Source organism: Cinclus cinclus, chromosome 10, assembly GCF_963662255.1.
Source record: "Cinclus cinclus chromosome 10, bCinCin1.1, whole genome shotgun sequence".
Taxonomy (NCBI): domain Eukaryota; kingdom Metazoa; phylum Chordata; class Aves; order Passeriformes; family Cinclidae; genus Cinclus; species Cinclus cinclus.
In genome coordinates this window covers 696744-711345 of record NC_085055.1, presented here as the reverse complement: position 1 = coordinate 711345, position 14602 = coordinate 696744, and the positions used below count along the sequence as shown (strand labels likewise).

Sequence of the window (14602 nt, the reverse complement as noted above, 5' to 3'; positions counted from 1 at the left end):
CATAGTGGTTTTTATTCTCTTTTTATCACATTTTTAATTGCAAGACCAGCAGCATCACAGTAAACTGTGTAATGATCAGAAGTTTCACTCATTAATTTAGGGAAATGGAAGTCACGGAGACTTTAGAGATTGCCACTAAATCAAAGTTACAGAGCAGGGCTGTCTCAGAAGAGGGAAGGACCAGAGCCCAGCAGGTCTTTGAGTCCCTTTGAGGTGCGTGGGCTCTGTCTGGAGCTCCCCAGCTGAAGAGAGGCTGCAGTGACCAGGCAGTGCTGGGGCATAATCAGCAGCACTGTGGTGAAAGCAAGTGACAGAATGTTGGCAGCTCTGTCCAGCACTGGGACCCCAGGACACAGGCACTGGTTCTGCCTTTGCACCTCTCTGCTGATGGATCCATGGTATATATTGACACGAAAAGCACACATTTGAGGCTGATGATTACCCGTGGGTAAATGCCATGCCAGTGAGTACCCAGGCAGCAACCCTCAGTGACTCAGCCACTTAGAAGGAGTAGATGACCCTGCTCACTTCAGTGGACACAGCAAAACAAATAATTGAGCATATTAATCCATAAAAACTGTCACTACACATTGTTTGCAAAGAGAAATCAGCTCCTGGCCATCAACACATGGGCAGGGGATGCCACATTCTGTACAGACTCCTCTCTGGAAAGGGCAGTGGCACCCAGCGTGCTCGGGGCTTGGGCTGGACTCGTTGGGCAAGACAGTGGAGAAGGACCCAGGCAAGACCAGGGCAGTGAGAGCTGGATGCTGTTGGGGTGGCAGTGCCTCCTCTTCCAGCAAATTCAGCCTCAGGGAGGAAATCACAATTGATAAAGCACCTTGAGCTTCTGCATGGCTGTTTCTGTGCTAAAAAGCCCAAAGCCAGTAAGTTCCTTCCACATTTCTGTGAGGAGCACAGGGTCAGCTCCCTGGCAGGCACAGAAGTGCTGAGCTGTGTGGGGCTGGGAGCCAGACCCCGCTGTGGTAACACTGTGACAGGGCTGTGCCAAGGCACAGGACCACGGCACATGGACCAAGGCAGGTGCTGAGGTTTCATGGATACTCCAGAGATCCCTAAATCAAGTAATACAACACAGATGAGAGTTTTTCTAGTTTTTTAAGCCGTTTATTATCCGGGGGCTGGTGCCACCAGAAGGGTGAAGCACATTGCAGGTGATGACACATCAGAGATAGAGCCCAGGAGGAGCTGGGTGAGTCCTGGGGCAGGGCTGGGGCCCCTCAGTGCTTGCAGGAGTGCAGGCAGGGCAGGGGGCTGCCCACACACTGCCCACCCTCCCTCCCAGCAGCCCTGGGCCAGCCCAAGCTCAATGAGCTCATTGCTCCATCGATCTTTCCCCTGTCTGTTTGAAGTCAGCTCAGTCCATGGGAGAGTAACTTGTGCTGCTGATTGATCCTGCAGGGATCAGGCAGGGACTGGCTCCTCATTAGCTCCTGGTTCATTAGCAGAACTGCTAATGAAGTTTGAACTCTGAGGTCTAAATCTGCTTCAGGCTATAGATTCCATGGGCACTTAGAGACAGTTCTATTGAAAACAGGTAACTCCATCCCCTGGTAAGTGGCCGTGGGTGCCCATATGAGCATGCCTGGCTGTCCTGGTGACGTATGAAGGCACATTTTGTCCCAGCCCAGGCTCACGTTATGGCTCACAAAGCAGCAGTCTGAGAGCAGTGTGTTTTTCCTGCAAGAGCTGACTTGATGGCCTTTTGTTTGCAGTGTTAATGGCTGTGGGTATCCCAGTCCAGAGCAGGGTCCTGCTGGGAGCCAGCAGAGCATCCCTCCTGGTGTGCTGGAGGCAGCTCAGCAGAAGTCTCCCACACAATAAGGTAACAAGTGCTTTTAGAGGAACACAATAAGCTCATACCTATTCTAGGGCATAAATAAAGTTATCTAAAAAAACCTGGCACATTGCTGAATGCTTGCCCTTAGAGAGTTTCCTCCCAGACCTCTCCCACTACGGGGGTCTGGTTACTCCTTCACTTCCCGGTGCTTGTCAGCCTGCCCAAGAGCTGTCTTGTTTTGGCCATCAGCATCTCTCTGAAGTGGTCACCCATCAGGAAATAAAAAACAGGATTAATGGCACTGTTTAGAAAAGCAAAGGGTCTGGTGATGACGTAAATGGTGCTGATGATTCCCTGCGTGCACTCAGAGACGTTCAAGGCTGGAATTCGGGACGCGAGCCGGACGTTGCGCATGATGTGGTAGGGAGTGAAGAGCAGGGAGAAGATCACCACGGTGAGGATCACCAGGCTGAGGGGCTTCTCCAGGGTCAGGGCAGAGCTGATTTGCTCCCTCCTGTTTTTAAGAAAACGAACCATCTTCACGTAGAAGCAGCACATGGTGAGGAGAGGGATGAGGAAGCCGAAGACAGTCAGGAACATGCTGTAGATGAGGTTTGTCACAGGGTCTCCGGAGCTCGCGTAATCGAGACACTTGTAATTATTGGTGGGTGTTAGAGGCTCCAGGAAATGCAGCAGTGGCAGCAGCTCCAGGATCACCCCAATCCATATGGCAACAGACACCATGGCAGCTGTTTTCCTTTTCTGCAGGATGTGGTCCCTGAAGGGGTGTTTTATGAGCATGTACCGGTCAACGCTGATGGCTGTGAGGAAGAGGATGCTGCTGTACAGGTTGGCGTGCAGCAGGAATCTGTTGCTGTGGCACAGGATGCCCTCCTTTGCCCACTGATCTTGGGAGTAGCTGTTCACCAGTATTGGCAGAGTACACAGAAATAACAAATCCGATATGGACAAATTGAACAGGTAGATGTTGCCGCTTTTCCATTTTTTCAGGCAGAAAATATAGCCAAACACCACAATGGCATTTCCAATGGCACCTAAAATGAACTCCAGGCTGTACATGGTGGAGAGATAGTACTTTTCTAGTACTCTGTTCGTCAGAAAGCAGTCACTGGTCTCGTTCACAGCCTGGATAATCAAAAGGGAAAAAATAAACACCAAACCCAAGTAAAAGATCATTGCACAGTTAGTTATATCATTGTTGTAATCAGTGAATGCAGCCTGCAGTTTCCTTCCAACCTACAGGGTAAGTAGATATGTGACCTCAAACAATGTCTCTCAGACATGGGATTGGTACATGCAAACACTGCTCAGAGTTACAGAGCAAGATGAAAACTCGCCTGAGCAGAGACCTGTGTGAGGAACTCGAAGTGGGAGCATCACCTGAATGAAGGGCTCAGACAAAACGTGCCAGGGGCCAGGAAGGTGAAACCAGCCCGTGGGTGCCCTGTCAGCACCTCGTGGAGTCATCTGCCCCTGTTACCCAATGCCAGTCCCGTGGGTCCTCCCTCATCAGGGTTTTGCTGACAAGGCTGCTGAGGGATGGCAGCACTGCTCAGAACTCATTAGGGAGTCAGGAGAGATGTTGGTTAAATTAACCCAGCCCTTAATCGAGCACTTCGTGTGCTGTGCTGGTAACTGGCACATCTCCTGTGCCTTCTGCCAGAGCTTTCTTCAAAGCTGCATCACTCATGAGCTTGCTTGCTTTCTAAAGGCTGGCTACAAAAATGCTTTCAGCGACAGGCAAGGAAACAGAGCAGGATCTCAAGTGTTTACTCCTCTCCCTCCTCAGCCAAGCCACCTGCCCCTGTCGCAGGACACAGCTTTTGGTGAGAGCCTTGGATAAAGTGTCAGCAAACAACTGGAAAGCAGAGAAACCAAATGCCAGAAACTGGGATAGAGATCAAAACTGAACTCAAGCTAAGGTTAAGCATTTCCAAAGGTGTTTTGGTGTCAAGAACTTGTTCACAGGTCTCTGCCCTCAAAGCACTGTACTTCATTTCGCAGGGAGATCACGAGGCAGAACAAAAACTTCATAAATCTATTCCCATCAAGTCTCTACACTTACTCTGTGCCCCCAGGAGACACAACTGCTATGGAGAGATCTCGCTGTGCTCAGAGCTCACCTGCTGCACCTGCCAAGCCCTTCCTGCTCAGCTGTCAAGGAGAAACTCGGCACCTTACTGAGATTCTAAATCTAGAAAGCACAGCACGGACATTAGCACCTGGAACAGCAATAATAATTCAAAGTTCGGCATGGACAGATACATTAGTTGAGCGTTAGGAAGAGGCTGAGGGGTAGGTTTCAGGGTAAGAAGGTAAAGCAGTTAGAAGCCCGTCAGAAGGGGCTGGCAGAGGAGCAGGAGAGGCTGGGCAGCCCTGGAGCCCTTACCATGGCCGGGCTGCGGAGCTGCAGGTGCCAGCAGAGCCGCGGGATCCCGGTGCTGCCGCCGCCTGCGCGCAGGATTCGGTCATGAATGAGGCAAGGCGAAGGCGGGATCTGCTTGCCTGAGCTGCCCAGATGCAAACAACACTTCCCCTCCACAGAGCCCACCGGGAAAGCGGCCGGGCACCCTCTGCTCCCAGCCCTGAGACCTGCGGGAGGGAGGGCAGAGCCCTGGGAAGGGGAGCACTTGGATTTCACACAGCGGCACAGCACCACGCCAAAGCTCGCTGCTTTACTCAGCCTTGCCACATAAATTACTGGCAAAAAATATAATGCATGCTGCTAATGCAGATTGAGCAAACCCCGCAGTGGCTAATTCCATCCTCTCTGTCACGGGTAGGGACGCTTCCACTGGACCAGGCTGCCTGAAGCCCCGTTCAACCTGGCCTTGAACATCCTCAGGTATGGGGCAGCCACAGCTTCTCTACCTTCCCCCCCTTCCCTTTATTGTGATGTACCTCACAATTAGCAAATATTAACTCTATTGATATATATAGAAAGCTATTGTAGCTTTTCTCTGTGGACAAGGCCAATAAATCAGCTCATATTTAGGCATTACAGAAGCTGATTTAAAATTTCCCCCATGGCTAATAACCAACACTGGCTTTTCATTTACCAACTTTTAAATATGTTGTTCATTCAGGCAGCTGCTGTTGCACTGAAGGATAAATAGGGCTGAACAAGTGGAGCATTTCTTCCTTCCTGCTGCAGTAACTCCTCAGAAAACTGGTGAGGGAGCAAGTACTGCTCCTTAGTGTCATTTCAGGAGGTTTAGATTGGTCCCTGCTTTACAGCTCTGTGACTTTTGCATCAGTGAATTGTACTTCTAAGCGGTTTTCTAACCCTTAGTTATTTTGAGGCTATCCCAGTCACACATGCTGGCAGCTGTAATTCCACTGCCTTCCAGCAGCCCTTCCCATAAGAACACCTGAGCTGGGGGTCCCACAGCAGACTCTGTGGTTCTGGAGTGTTCGGTGCCTGGCAGCTCCTGGCACAGCAGGCTGGAGTCCTGCTGGCCCCTGCTGGGCAAGCTCCACCCTGGGCTCCAGCCGAGGTTGGTCTGAGGAACCAGAAGGAAACCCAAGAGCTTGGTGGGGTCACCTGTGATGGCAGAGTTGGGGCCTGGCTGAGCAGACCAGGAACAACTCAACCAACGCTTCCAACACCAGAAACTCAAAAGTATTGCCAGGTTCTGGGGTTTGAGACTTGGTGGTGGCTTTGGGTTGTGTGTGTGTGTTTTTCTTTTTTTACCAGTGTAGTACTTCATCAAAAAGTTAAGGAGTCTTAAGGAATGGGTAATGGGGAAGCCCGGACTGGTGGGGATACTTTCAGGAAGATTTGTTTGCTCCTTGACTCACTGGCAAGCATGAACCCTGTTCTCTGCATACACCCACCACTGCACCCTGTGGTAGGAGACCCAAGGTGGCATCCTTGGAGTGCTGGATCCAAACAGGATTGTGAGCCCCACCATGGTGAGGCTAAGCTTTGTCCTTGACAATCAACCACCAAATCCCATCCTCCCTTCAAGGGAAGGCTTTTGGAGACATACCAAAGCCTTGCCTTGTAGTGGTTTGTCTCGTTTTTTGGTGTGGATAAATGGGTTGTTTACTGCAGTTCCAGCCTCTCTTGCCAACAGCATCAATAGTGCAGCTTTCACTGTCTCTTTTTGTGCCTCACCAGGCATTTCCAATCCCAAAAGTCTATTTTAGGAACCTAAACAAAAACATACAGCTCAATCAATCAATCATGAGTCCATATTTAGGTGCTGGTGCTTAGAAGCCATTTACTTCTGGTCCCAAGAGAGTCCTATAAAAACACACAAGGGAAGGTTGGAAATATTTTGGCTGGCATTGGTTCTCTTAGAACATAAATTTTTCTCCTGCCCTACAGGCAGGCATTCAGTGTCCCTGACAAGATGGAGGAAACACAATATTGGTGGCAGTGTGGATGGGGAGGATGGCCCAGGTTTGCTGCAGCTGGGCTGGCAGAGGCACCCCCAGCAGCCCTGAAGGGAGCAAAGCCAGCTGAGCCAGCCCTGCAGCTCAGTGCTGCTCTATCAGCGACATCCCCAGGCTGCAGGACAGGAGAACGACCAAAGCCAGTCTGAGTCACAGCACGTCCCCTCCAAATCAAAAACACAACCATCCTCCCCAAGCAGTCTCTTAGGCAAGGTTGTCTTCCTGGAAATCCCAGCTGGGCTCATTCCATTTGCATTTACAACCCAGAAATGCCCATCCCAGGGAGCACTCCTGGGACATAACCCTAAAACTGTATAGAAAATCAGACCAAAGGCATTACTGAGCAATATCCAAAGCCCAGCTTCTTCAGGAACACTAGGAGGCTGCTAATGAGTTCCAAATGCAGGAGGAATAAAACTGCAGTGGAGCTGCCTCTGCAGCAGACAGGAGCCCAGGCTGTGGGTGAGGGCTGGGATGTGCTGGCAGTGCTGCAGGGAGACCCGAGCAGTAACTCCAAAACACTGGAACTGAGCACAGATGTGCACCCAGAGGGTGTGCAAAGGTGCAAAGAGAGCCCTGCTCAACCACTGCTGCTTGCCTGCTGGACAGCCCCAGGCCAAGCAGCACCCCCAGCACATCAGCAGTGGGAGCAGAGCTGAGACCTGGGGCTGCTGCAGCGGCCACCCCTGCCACTGCTTCCCATGAACGGGACACCCGGGAGACAAAACACATTGCACTGGAATCAAAAACAGGTTTAATGTTTACATTCAGCTTAATGAAGATGGAAAGCAGCAACCATCCTGCACACATTCCATCTGAGCAGGCTGCACACACTTGGGGAAAATAACCCAGAATTATTGAGGATTCAGTACCTTTTATGCAAAAGAAAAGCAGGATACATGAAGTGCCTGCCCAGTGTTTGATTTGCTTAAACCAACAGCCTACCCTTGCATTCATGGTTCAGTCAAAAGTTTGAGGGTTTATATTTAGCACATAAAACATTTACACAGAGGTTATTTGTTCCACACAGCCAGCTGAACTATGTTTCTTTTTCAACCCTATAAAGCAACTAAGCAAATTCTACTTTTAAGAAATCATATGTGAAATCCGATAAACATTTTTAAGGACAATTAGAACACCCAGTACATGACTTAACATATAAGTAGAGCACAGACCATGCAGCAGTGTTATCGTAAGGCTGGGACATGGGAGCTTCCTTTTTCCAGTGAATATCCAGTGCTGGTTTGGTTCACTATTTCCTGCCAGTTCAAGGATTAAGGAAAGGAAGTAGGAGTAAGACACATGCTTTAAAAAAAGCCCTGATAACACAAAAAAACACCAAAACTTCCAAATAAATAAAACCCCCAAACAAACAAAGCCTAAAGCACTTGCATAATTTTTAGCCATCACAGTGGGTTTCCAAGTGCTCCTCTCAGGCTGTGCAGGGCAGGAACAGTCGGCCCAGCCCAGCCTGCCATGGGCAGCTCCTTCCAGCTGCCCCAGCCTCCCGGTGCTCGCGTTCACCCCATCACCTCAGCAGGGCAATAGGGCCCTGCTGCCACATCCCAGGGAGCCAAAGGGGACAGGAAAAAGCAGCCACGGAGCACGTCCCGTGTGCCCACAGCGCCCCGTCCCTTCGGCACACGCGCCGGTCTGAAGATGTTGCGATAGGAAGAAAGAAGCAGCAGCAGAGACGAAACCCAAATCCCCGAGGCTGCAGGGCCAGAAGAGGAGCCCCAGGGCAGCGCCGGCAGGTCTGAGGTTCAGATGGCAGCACTGGAGGAACGGTGGGTTAGGATCAGCCCGATTTCCTGCCAGAGAACATGGGAAGCGCTCCAGCCCCAGCACCGCGGGAATTACAAGGGAGATGGCAATCACTGCCCAAATGTGCACGGCTCGCACGGCCCAGCACACCCGAGGGCGGCCAGCAGAGCCCCACGGGTTCTCCGTTCCGCTCACAGGTTCTCCTGCAGCCAGTCCAGGCAGGTGCGGAGCAGGCGGTGGCCCAGGGCCAGCTCCAGCGGCCCGGCCAGGAAGGTCACGGCGCCGTGGAAGGCGTCCTTGGCGTGGTGGTGCGTGACGGGCACGCCGGCGGCGCGGAGCCGGGCCGCGTACATGGCGCCGTCGTCCCGCAGCACGTCGTGCTCGCAGGTCAGCACGAGGGCCGGGGGCAGGCGGCGCAGCCGGGCCTCGCTGGCCAGCAGCGGGGACGCCCGCGGGTCCAGCAGCCCCGGGTAGCGCCGGGCCAGCTCCGCGCCTCCCAGGCCGGGGCCGCCGGGCCTGTGATCCTTCCTCATGTCCTCGGGCAGCCAGAGGCTCCAGTTGACAAAGTGCCACAGCTGGCCGGCCTCGGGCGGCACGTGGCTGTTGGAGGCCATGGCCTCCCTGAGAGCGGGGTCCGAGCTGAAGTACTCGCTCCAGAACCTGACCATGAGCGAGCGCGGCAGGATCGGCTTGTGGGCGTTATCCTGGTACGAGGGCAGGTTCAGGTCCAGTGCCTGCAGAGCAGGGTAGATCAGAACTTGGGCTTTCAGCTTGGTTTTCACTTCAGGGTCCTCCAACAGCTGTAGGAAAAACCAGAAACCATTGCAAAGAATCAGTAAAGGTGTCGATTCTCCCACGCTGGCAGAACGTCTGAGCGAAAGAATGAAGACGTTGCATTTTGCAACATGAGCAAAATAAGATTATCAGTAAAACCAGGATAAAGAAATTCTGAATCAATAGGCAGGTCATCTGAAACAACATGCTATAATAAAAATTATCAAACATCAAATATAATTTTTTTTTCTTATATTGAAAGATTATTATTTTTGGGAAACACTCTCTTTAAAATTTTGGTGCTTTCTGAAATATTGACAGATTTTCTATAGCTACAGAAAATTTCTATTCTTACATCATGAAACTTTCAGGTTTCTGGGTCTCCCTATGATTTCACATAATTAAGAGCGTGTTCATCTGTTTGGTCTTTAACCCTGAGATGTTACAACTCAAGCAATTGCAATTCTGTGCACTTTAGAGATGTAACAAATAAATGTGATGAACTGAACATTGACATTTCTTATATGTCAACCTTCTCCCCTCTTCACTAATAAATTTTCCATTTTCTCCCTAACTTTCTGTCTTCTGCATCTGCAGCAAATGTGCCACCATTCCCAGTGTTCCATTACAGCCCAAACAACTTCTCAAGAGAGCAACAACATCGTGCTGACTTTATTCAATAAAGCTAAAGAAGTGCAAAAGGCACCAAACCATATGATCAGACACTGCAGCATTTAGTGAGGGCTTTTTTGTTTGCTTGTTTTCCCTGCTATTTAGATCTTTATGCGCCATGAAATAAAATTTCTCTTTTCAAACATCATGCCTAAACCACTCAATGTGATGTTAATGTTAGAGTGATGTATGCCCCAGCTGGAGGGCAGAGAGCCTATTTTAGGGGACAGAAGTGTGAGTGGCACTAAAGCTCCTCCGATGCCACTGAGGCACAGCCTCTTGCCTGGTCCCCAGAACCTTGTGACATCCTGTGCGCACAGACCCCGAGAGCAGCGTGTGCTGTGAGATGAGCTTCTTTTAGTGGTGGTGAAACTACAAAAACACTGATTTAGAGCTTGCAGACCATTTTGATCGTACCTGTTGTGCCACGGCTGCAGCCAGGTTGCCCCCAGCACTGTCCCCAGCCACACAGACCCGAGCAGGGTCCACCCCGTGCTGGGACAGGACCTCGCTCTGGAGGAAGAACTTGGTCACCGAGTACACATCTTCAAACTGGACAGGGAAATGGTGAGGAGGGGCCAGCCTGTAGCTGGCAGAGGCACGAGAAGTGTGTTAGTACCTGCTGTTAATAAAGAGAAGGGCTTGCCTGCATCTCCCTGCTGGGGGAGGTTTATTCCTGTGCCCAGGAAAGTGTGAACTGTCTGTCCCAGAGGATCTGCTTTATTACCCACCCATCTTCATAAAGCCAAAATAGCCCCCGACCACAACTCTCCACTTTCACCCTGGCAGCCTCTGTCACAAATGCTTATAAGTCAGCAGGAAAGCATGTGACCAAATGCAGAAACACTGAAAAATCAGATTAATTTAAACAGATTAATGTACTCCAAACCCCCATGGCACATGGAAGGAGAATATCTCTTACTTGACTGACACCACGACAGCATTTAGCTCGTTTGAAATGCGCCGTGCCATGTGGTCGTAGCCGTGCATGCCTGAAACGAGAGCCCAGGGCGTGTGAGGATGGACACACACACACAGAACTGCCTGTTCCTCCCAGCAGCAGCTTCCAGCTGACTTCCCAAACCTCCCCCTGCCTTTAACTGGTGACACACCAGTCCCCTGCCCTTCCCTGTGGCAACTCCCACAGAACAAAAGGACAGGTGAGATCTTTGTCCCAGACCCACTGTGGGATGCAGCAGAGCTCACCTGCATCTCCCAGGCACCACCCCCCTCCGTGGAAGTAGACCATGGCCCTCCTGAGCCCGCCAGGTGCCCTCCTGGGCAGGTACAGGCGGACAGGGACGCTGTTGAACTCTGTGGCTGTCACGGTGACGTTTTCATCGGACGTGGGAGCGACGAGCTCGACAGCTGTGAACAGCCTCAAGACCTCCATGTAGTGCATGAGCCCCAGCATATCAGCTGCCTCGGACTAAAGCACAGGACAATGGGAAACTCCTTCAAGTGCAGCCACGTTTACTCTCAGATTAAATTCCCATGAAGCCACTGATGCTCGGTACAAACGTGTGAAGTTGCTGTAGCAGTCAGTATAACAGGCCAGAATGCATCCACCTGAACTTGGCAGTCACCAAACGCTCTGTGACACAGCCCACACTGCCACCAGCTGCCCAGCAGGGCCACAGCCAGCCCAGAACCAGGGCTGCAGCTTTGTGCCACACTCACACTCGTGTTATGTGGGTTACCTCCACAGCCCAGTGTCCAGCTCAGTGACCCACCAGCACGGGCATCGTGCCACAGAGAGCCACCCACAGCCTCTGGCACCAGCCCCACAGCTCCTCCACCACCACCCCAGCAGTGGAACATGACCCTCTTCCCACCCCAGCCTCACCACATCACAGTTGAAACAGTAAGAGATAAAGCCAAGTTCTTACATGCTATCTGAAGGTGAAAACAGATGAAATTCAAAACAGGTTTGAGTTTTAAAAGGAAGAAAACAGCCAAGCCTGATGCAGAAGCTGTTTGAAGTTCGGCTTGCAAGAGATACTTTGTTGTCTCCAGGAAGAATGGGAAACCCTCCCCAGTGTGACTGATACCTGCTGCCAGGTGTAACCTCTGGCCTTCAGACTGTGACCATGTGTAGTCATGACCCTGGTTGGTGCATTTTTTCCTTCAAGTTGTCTTTAAAGCAACTGTTTAATCATCTTCTACATATAATGAGGTTTTGAGCAACCTGTTCTAGTGGAAGGTGTCCCTGACCTTGGCAGGAGGGTGGAATGAGCTTAAATTTAATATCTTTTCCAATCCAAACCAGTCTGGGATTCTGGGATTCCATGATATAACCTTCTTTTTCAGGAGCTGAAATAGCACACAGCTCAGGCCTTGCTGGCAGCCTTTGGCAGTGATTGTCACCACGTTTTTGAGTCACCTCTCTCTGAACGCTTGGAGCGGGTGATGCCAGGAGGAGCCCTGCCAATCCCAGTGCATTGGAATCGGGATGGAGATGAGTGGGCAGGCCCTGGCACACTGCAAAAGGAAACACAGGTCCTTGCCATCAGCTCCATGAAAACAAACACACATACACGTGCCAGAGCTGCCGTTTTAACCACAACACTGACACAGTTTACATAAACATTTCTCAGTTTTTGCTTTCCCCACTCCAAGGATTAACATCTTGAGAAAACAAATATCTCAGTCAAAGTGAGTCCTGCTGTGATTCCAATGAGCTTGTGAAAGCCCCATGGTGGGAGGAATTCCCTGAGCCCCAGCACCAAGGATTCCCAGCGCTCTCAGAGCTGTGTTATCCACATCTGGACCATTTACATTGTGGAAAACCACTGGGCTGCTGCCTGTGGTTTCCAGGCCATTATCAATAAAAAGAAATGTTGCCCTCAATTTAAAATCCCTCACTGTCCCAGTGTGAGATTATTGGGTGTAATGGAGCACCAGGAAAGGCAGCCACTTTGGGCTTTGGGATCCTTGTGCTTTGGAAAGCATTTTCCCCTGTCCCTTCCTCCCTCTAGCACAGAGGAGCACTACAGCAAGGACAGACCCCCAAAAGCTCTGGAGGGGGAGGGAGCCTGGCTGTGCCTGGGCAGGGGCTGTGCCCACACAGCTTCCAGCAGCTCAGGTTTCCAGAGGGGCAGCAGCTGGGATAAGGAACCCTCGGGGGATGCTCCCCATCAGAACAGCACGGGCAGAGTGGGGCTGGGAAGGACCCGAGCCTCGGTTTCAGAGGAGGGAGCTTTGGGGTGAGGTCACACAATGACAGCCAAAACATCGTGCTGTGTTTTGTATTTTCTTCAGGTGTTTCAGACCAAGGGCATGGGGCACTTCCTGAAATACCTGAAGGGTTTTGGGCCCAAACACCACGGCAAGTGTCAGGTTTGTTCTCCGAGGCTGTTCCCAGCTTGGCAGCACATGGGCACAGCACACGAACATCAACAGGCAAGGGAGGCATTCCCACATCCCTGCTGCAGAGAGGGGAGCACCCAGGGGCTCAGCACACCCAGCAGGGCTGCTGAGCTGGGAGCTCCCCAGGACCTGGCACAATGGAGGGGACGGAGATGTGCCATGCCACGGTGTTCTTGGCACACCCTTTTGGGAGCTCCGAGAGGATTCTCCTGCTCAGGAGCGCTCGAGGGTGGCTTTGTTCCCTTTGTTCACGTCAAAAATCAGGGAGTCCAGGCCAAAACAGGGTCCCCTCTGCAAACACAGCCCTACCCTAAGTGACCACAAGTCCCTGCCCTGTAACTGGATGGCCATTCAGGATATATTTAGGACAGTTTAGAGCCACCTAAATCTAATTTACACTAAGTGCAGCTCCGGGGAGGCTGTGGCTGTTTCCATCCCTTGGGATTATGGTTCCACAGGAGATGAGAGCCCAGGTACAAAATGCCCACAGCCCAGCTGCTCCCGGGCAGGCAGGACAACAGGCACCACGGACACAGCTGCATCTTGCAGGGAAAACACACGATCCTGGTGCAGAGAGGATGCTCCTGCTGCCGGCAGGGCCGTGCTGAGGTGACCGAGGTGACAGCGAGCCCGAGCAGGCTCCAGGCGTGCCTGGGCAAGGACCTGCCCGTGCCCGCCCTCCTGGCAGGCTCCCTCCAGCCGGGGATTTAGGAGGGGAAGCAGCGAGGCAGCACACCAACACTAAAGGCTACAGTTTCTTCCTTTCTCACCACTGCCATCTTCCACCACCTCAAGCCCCGAAATCAAAACAGGAGTCCCTGACACACATCAGAAAGCTCCTCATCCTCCCTCCTCCTGCAGACTGGAAAGCCCTGGAAAGGAACTCCCTTGCCAACAAGGGCCGTCTCACACAGAGATGTTTTCTGTGGCTTTCAGGCTTATTCTGTCAGCGGATTTCCATGAAAACACAAAAATCACTAGAATGCGAGAGCTGCTCTGACTTCCCTCCCCTGACACCCAGCAGTGAGAGGGAGCTGGGTACACAGGAACCAGGAGTGATTCAAGCAGCCGTGCTTTAGCTGCACAGGGCTGGAGAGCAAGAGAAGCCTGTCTGTGCTTGTCCATCCACACATGCCACATTTTGTTCATTACTCTCAGTGGCCTTTTCTCAAGGCTGCAAGATCAGCTCTTATCTACATTTCTTGATATCACAGTCACAGTCAGTTCAGCGCTTCCTTTCAGCTACTCCTGTCCTTCAGTGCATGCAGCACTGTACCTACGCATCACCTGCACCCCTGCATCCCAGCACTGCCGTGAGCCCCGGGACCACGAGAACCCCCCTGCCCCACAGCTCTGCCCTCCCAGCCCCCACCACCTCACCAGGTGCCCCAGGGCTCTCAAGGCAGCCGAGGCGAGCATCACAGTCCAGGGCTGGGCCAGGTCCTCGGGGAGCGGGCTGTAGATGTAGTAGCCGAGGAGGGCTGCGAGGAGGCACAGGCAGAGCAGTCTGGCCCCCATCCTTGCAGGCTCTGCTCTGTGCTGGTGGGAGCAGCTCTCAGCACCTCCCAACAGCCGCAAGCCAGCACAGGGCAAAGTTAATCCCGTGTTTTGCTTGGGTCCCGGCCAGGAGGTGATTTCTTGTCCTATCACCCGGGGCAGAGGTTACTCCACTGTGCAGCTTCCAAAACAACAGGTTTCCCCAGCAGGGCGTGCAGCTGTCGGCAGGAGCTCCATTGCCAGCCCTGAACAAAATCCCACACTGAACCCCAAACTGAACCCCAATGCCAGACCTGAACTGAA

At 52.0% G+C, this 14602-nt stretch overlaps 2 protein-coding genes across 2 annotated transcripts; both read right to left on the bottom strand.

The window, feature by feature from the left end:
- Positions 1-1996: 1996 nt before the first annotated feature.
- Positions 1997-4661, bottom strand: SUCNR1 (succinate receptor 1). Its single transcript, XM_062499379.1, has 4 exons — positions 4600-4661; positions 4212-4332; positions 3621-3680; positions 1997-2947 (listed from the first exon to the last, which is right to left on the bottom strand). Exons 1-4 carry the CDS (start codon positions 4659-4661, stop codon positions 1997-1999), a joined length of 1194 nt encoding a protein of 397 aa, XP_062355363.1.
- Positions 4662-8178: 3517 nt separating this feature from the next.
- On the bottom strand, positions 8179-14320 carry AADAC (arylacetamide deacetylase). The gene is made up of 5 exons (XM_062499285.1): positions 14183-14320; positions 10640-10862; positions 10356-10425; positions 9851-10022; positions 8179-8787 (listed from the first exon to the last, which is right to left on the bottom strand). The coding sequence occupies exons 1-5, from the start codon at positions 14318-14320 to the stop codon at positions 8179-8181; spliced, it is 1212 nt and encodes a 403-aa protein (XP_062355269.1).
- Between the last annotated feature and the right edge of the window lie 282 nt (positions 14321-14602).

Coding starts and splice junctions, on each gene's coding strand:
- AADAC (XM_062499285.1), bottom strand. CDS start 14,320: ATGGGGGCCAGACTGCTCTGCCTGTGCCTCCTCGCAGCCCTCCTCGGC. Junction 10,863..14,182: donor TGAGAGCCCTGGGGCACCTG/GTGAGGTGGTGG, acceptor CCTGTGCTTTAG/TCCGAGGCAGCTGATATGCT. Junction 8,788..9,850: donor CTGCAGCCGTGGCACAACAG/GTACGATCAAAA, acceptor TTTTTCCTACAG/CTGTTGGAGGACCCTGAAGT.
- SUCNR1 (XM_062499379.1), bottom strand. CDS start 4,661: ATGTTCAAGGCCAGGTTGAACGGGGCTTCAGGCAGCCTGGTCCAGTGG. Junction 3,681..4,211: donor AGCTCCGCAGCCCGGCCATG/GTAAGGGCTCCA, acceptor TCTGCTTTCCAG/TTGTTTGCTGACACTTTATC. Junction 2,948..3,620: donor GTGTCCTGCGACAGGGGCAG/GTGGCTTGGCTG, acceptor TTGATTATCCAG/GCTGTGAACGAGACCAGTGA.